The 3932-nt window shown below is 40.8% G+C and overlaps 1 protein-coding gene across 3 annotated transcripts in view; it reads right to left on the bottom strand.

The window, feature by feature from the left end:
* Positions 1-3932, bottom strand: part of itgb1bp1 (integrin beta 1 binding protein 1) — a 49854-nt gene that overhangs the window by 38636 nt on the left and 7286 nt on the right. For 2 of the 3 annotated variants that reach the window (XM_043678165.1, XM_043678148.1), the window contains exon 2: positions 1099-1201. In XM_043678165.1, coding sequence (XP_043534100.1) covers positions 1099-1170 — 72 coding nt within the window. In that variant the 5' untranslated portion in view covers positions 1171-1201. The remainder of the gene's footprint in view (positions 1-1098; positions 1202-3932) is intronic. The other variant, XM_043678158.1, reaches the window with a different exon arrangement.

Raw genomic sequence — 3932 nt, 5'->3', positions numbered from 1 at the left:
TGACATTATAGAAGTTTATAAAATCATGAGGGGTATGAATAGGGTGAATAGCCAAGGCCTCTTCCCTAGGGTGGGAGAGTCCAAAATTAGAGGGCTTAGGTTTAGGATGAGAGGGAAAAGATATAATAGGGACCTCAGGGGTAACTTTTTCAAACAGAGAATGGTGCATGTATGGAATGAGCTAAGAGAAAGTGTGGAAGACTGGTACAATTACAACATATAAAAGGCATCTGGATGGGTTCAGAGAGATATGGGCCAAATGCTGGCAAATGGGACAGGATTAATTTAGGATATCCGGTGGGCAGGGACAACTTGTATTGAAGGGTTTGCTTTCAAGCTGGACAGCTCTGTGCCTCTATGAATGAGGATGCTGGATGTTCTGAAGCCCTCCTGGATTATGAACCAAGGAGCACTCGACACAAAGGATGAAAAACTAAAATGTTTTTTTGTATCTCCCTTACCCTAGAAGTTAGTTATAGTAAAACTGGTCTTAGTTAATTCAATACAAATTCGACATGATGGAATGCTTGCTCACCAGTATCTGCTCACAAAGATGCTGAGGCAATAACTGACATATGAGACTCCAATAAACCAACATTAAGAAATAATTGTTACTCAGCAAGTTTGGTGAAAATCTAAGATTTTTTTGAAAAAAATTAAGATTAATCAATGATTGTGGAACAGGAAGTAACTGCACACTCAACAAATATTTACAATGCAATGAAAAGATAAACTACAATACATAAGTTATATATAAACAGTGAACACAGCAAAGCTTTGGTGTTAAACATTTGCTGAGAGCTATTTGAAAGGATCATAAATGAATAGGTAATAGCCTTGAACCACAGCAACAGATAGAGACTTGATCCAATATTTCACAAAGCTTTAAGTAGGTAGTTTCCACAGCATTTCTCCATGTGTGTTTACTCAATGTTTATATAATCAGTCTTACCAAATGAGAAACAAATGGTTGAAGCCTATATGTCTTTTGCCAGTTTTTGTTTTGTAATAGGAAATATTAAAACCTGATTTTCTGTAACATCTTTGGTGACATTAATCAAAGCTTGACCAAGCATAGCCTTGGCAACGAAAACCTACCTTGCTTTTTGTGCTGATTTCACTGCCTTGAGAACTGCTACTGCTGTGACGTTTCTTTCCTTTTCGAAACATATCTCACCATTGTTTCACAGGTTTATCTACTCTTAAAAACAGACACAGAGAAAACACAATGCACATGTTAAACCTCATTTACTTCCGACAAAAAAAATCTTTCAGGTATTTTGATATCCAAGTTATATCCAAGTTATACAAAGTTTTTACCGATATGTATAAAACTGACACCAATGGCGATGAGACTTCGATGAGGAACAGGAGAGTACATGATAAAAGAAACTACTGCGTGCATTTATATGAAAGGATTTGAAAACAATATTGAGAAGTTTAAAAATCACACAACACCAGGTTATAGTCCAACAGGTTCATTTGGAGGCACTAGCTTTTGAAGCACTGCTGCTTTATCAGGTGGATTTCTGATTCACTGTCTCGGTCCAGAATGTAATTGTGGGAGTACTCTACCCACTTGTAAGTGGTATATCTATTTCATTCTCCTCTGTCTTTGAAGAGAAAAGTTCTGTGGCTCTTTTTAACCACTGTGGGTGCAGTTTAAATTTTCTGAATGGTTTTCTGAGACGAGTGCACACTTTGCCACCACCTGATGAAGGGGCAGTGCTTTGAAAGCTAGTGCTTCCAAATAAACCTGTTGGACTATAACCTGGTGTTGTGTGATTTTTAACTTTGTCCACCTAGTCCAACACAGGCTGCTCCACGTCGAAAAATTTAAAATCAATGATTTGCCTGAAGAGAGGTAACATGTATCAGTGAGCAAAGCGAGACTTGAGTTAGGTCATAGGTAAAAGACAGTGAGGTCTGCAGATGCTGAAGATCAGAGTGGAGTGTGTTGCTGGAAAAGCACAGTAGATCAGGCAGCATCCGAGGAGCAGGAAAATTGACATTTCAGGCCTAAGCCCTTCATCAGAAACAAGAGGGAATCAAGGATAGATCTTGGAGGATACCAGAAGTAACTCTGAGGAATCAGGAGAAAAATTCCAAATGATTTTCTGTCCACGATTAGACACATAAGACTGGAAGCAGGTGTGAGCATTGCCTTGGAAGAGGATGGTGCACTTAACTGTGTCACAAGGTGCAAACAGGCTGCAGAAGACAAAAGGAGGTTAAGAACTGAATCCAACAGTATAACAGCCCCTGCAGTCAGAGATGTACAGCATAGAAACAGACCCTTCGGTCCAACTCGTCCATGCCAACCAGATATCCCAACCCAATCTAGTCCCACCTGCCAGCACCTGGCCCATATCCCTCCAAACCCTTCCTATACATATACCCATCCAGATCCTCTTAAATGTTGCAATTGTACTAGCCTCTACCACTTCGTCTGGCAGCTCATTCCATAAATTACAACCCAATGTGTGAAAAAGTTGTCCCTTAGGTCTCTTTTATATCTTTCCCCTCTCACCATAAACCTATGCCCTCTAGTTCTGGACTCCCCCCACCCCAGGGAAAAGACTTTGTCTATTTATCCATGCCCCTCGTGATTTTGGTAACCTCTATAAGGTCACCCCTCAGCATCCGATACTCCAGGGAAAACAGCCCTTGCCTATTCAACCTCTCCCTATAGTTCAAATCCTCCAAGAGGGGGCGGGGTTGCCTTGTTAGTTAAGAACAAAATTAAATCTATGGCACTGAATGACATAGCTCGGATGATGTGGAGTCTGTGTGGGTGGAATTGAGGAACCACAAAGGCAAAAAAACCATAGTGGGAGTTATGTACAGACCTCCTAACAGTGGTCAGGACCAGGGGCGCAACATGTACCTGGAAATAGAGAAGGCATGTCAGAAAGGCAAGGTCACGGTGATCATGGGAGACATCAATATGCAGGTGGACTGGGTAAATAATGTTGCCAGTGGATCCAAAGAAAGGGAATTCATGGAATGCTTACAGGATGGCTTTTTGGAACAGCTTTCATGGAGCCCACAAGGGAGCAGGCTATTCTGGACCTAGTGCTATGTAATGAACTCGACTTTATAAAAAAAAATCTTAAAGTAAGGGAACACTTAGGAAGCAGCAATCATAATATGGTACAGTTCAGTCTGCAGTTTGAAAGAGAGAAGGCAAAATCGGATGGTAATGGTGTTACAGTTAAATAAAGGTAATTATGAGGGCATGAGAGAGGAACTGACGAAAATAGACTGGAAGCAGAGCCTGCCGGGAAGAACAGTAAGCAAATGAGGACACCGTACAGAGGTTCATCCCCAAGAAGAGAAAGATTATCTGGGGAGGGCTTAGACAGCCATGGCTGATAAAGGAAGTCAGGAAATGTATCAAAGAAAGCTGATAAAGGAAGTCAGGAAATGTATCAAAGAAAAAGAGAGATCCTATAAAATGGAAAAAGCACTGGGAAATCAGAAGATTGGGAAGTCTACAAAAACAGAGGATAACAAAGAGAGAAATAAGGAAGGAGATGCTCAAATATGAAGGTAGGCTAGCCAGTAATATTAGGAATGATAGTAAAAGTTTCTTTCAACCCATAAGAAACAAACGACAGGCAAAAGTAGACATTGGGCCACTTCAAACTGATGCTGGAAGCCTAGTGATGGGAGATAAGGAAATAGCAGGAGACCTCAATAAGTACTTTGCGTCAGTCTTCACAGTGGAAGACATGAGTAATATCCCAAAAATTAAAGGGTGTCACGGGGCTGAATTGAGTATGGTTGCCATTACGAAAGAGATAGTGCTAGAAAAGTTAAAAAGTCTTAAAATTGATAAATCTCCTGGCCCCGATGGGATACACCCTAGAGTTCTGAGAGAGGAGGCTGAGGAAATAGCAGAGGCATTGGTTGAGATCTGTCAAGAGTCA

Source organism: Chiloscyllium plagiosum, chromosome 3 (assembly GCF_004010195.1).
Source record: "Chiloscyllium plagiosum isolate BGI_BamShark_2017 chromosome 3, ASM401019v2, whole genome shotgun sequence".
NCBI classification, from domain to species: Eukaryota; Metazoa; Chordata; class Chondrichthyes; order Orectolobiformes; family Hemiscylliidae; genus Chiloscyllium; species Chiloscyllium plagiosum.
This window is presented reverse-complemented; position numbering and strand designations above follow the sequence as displayed.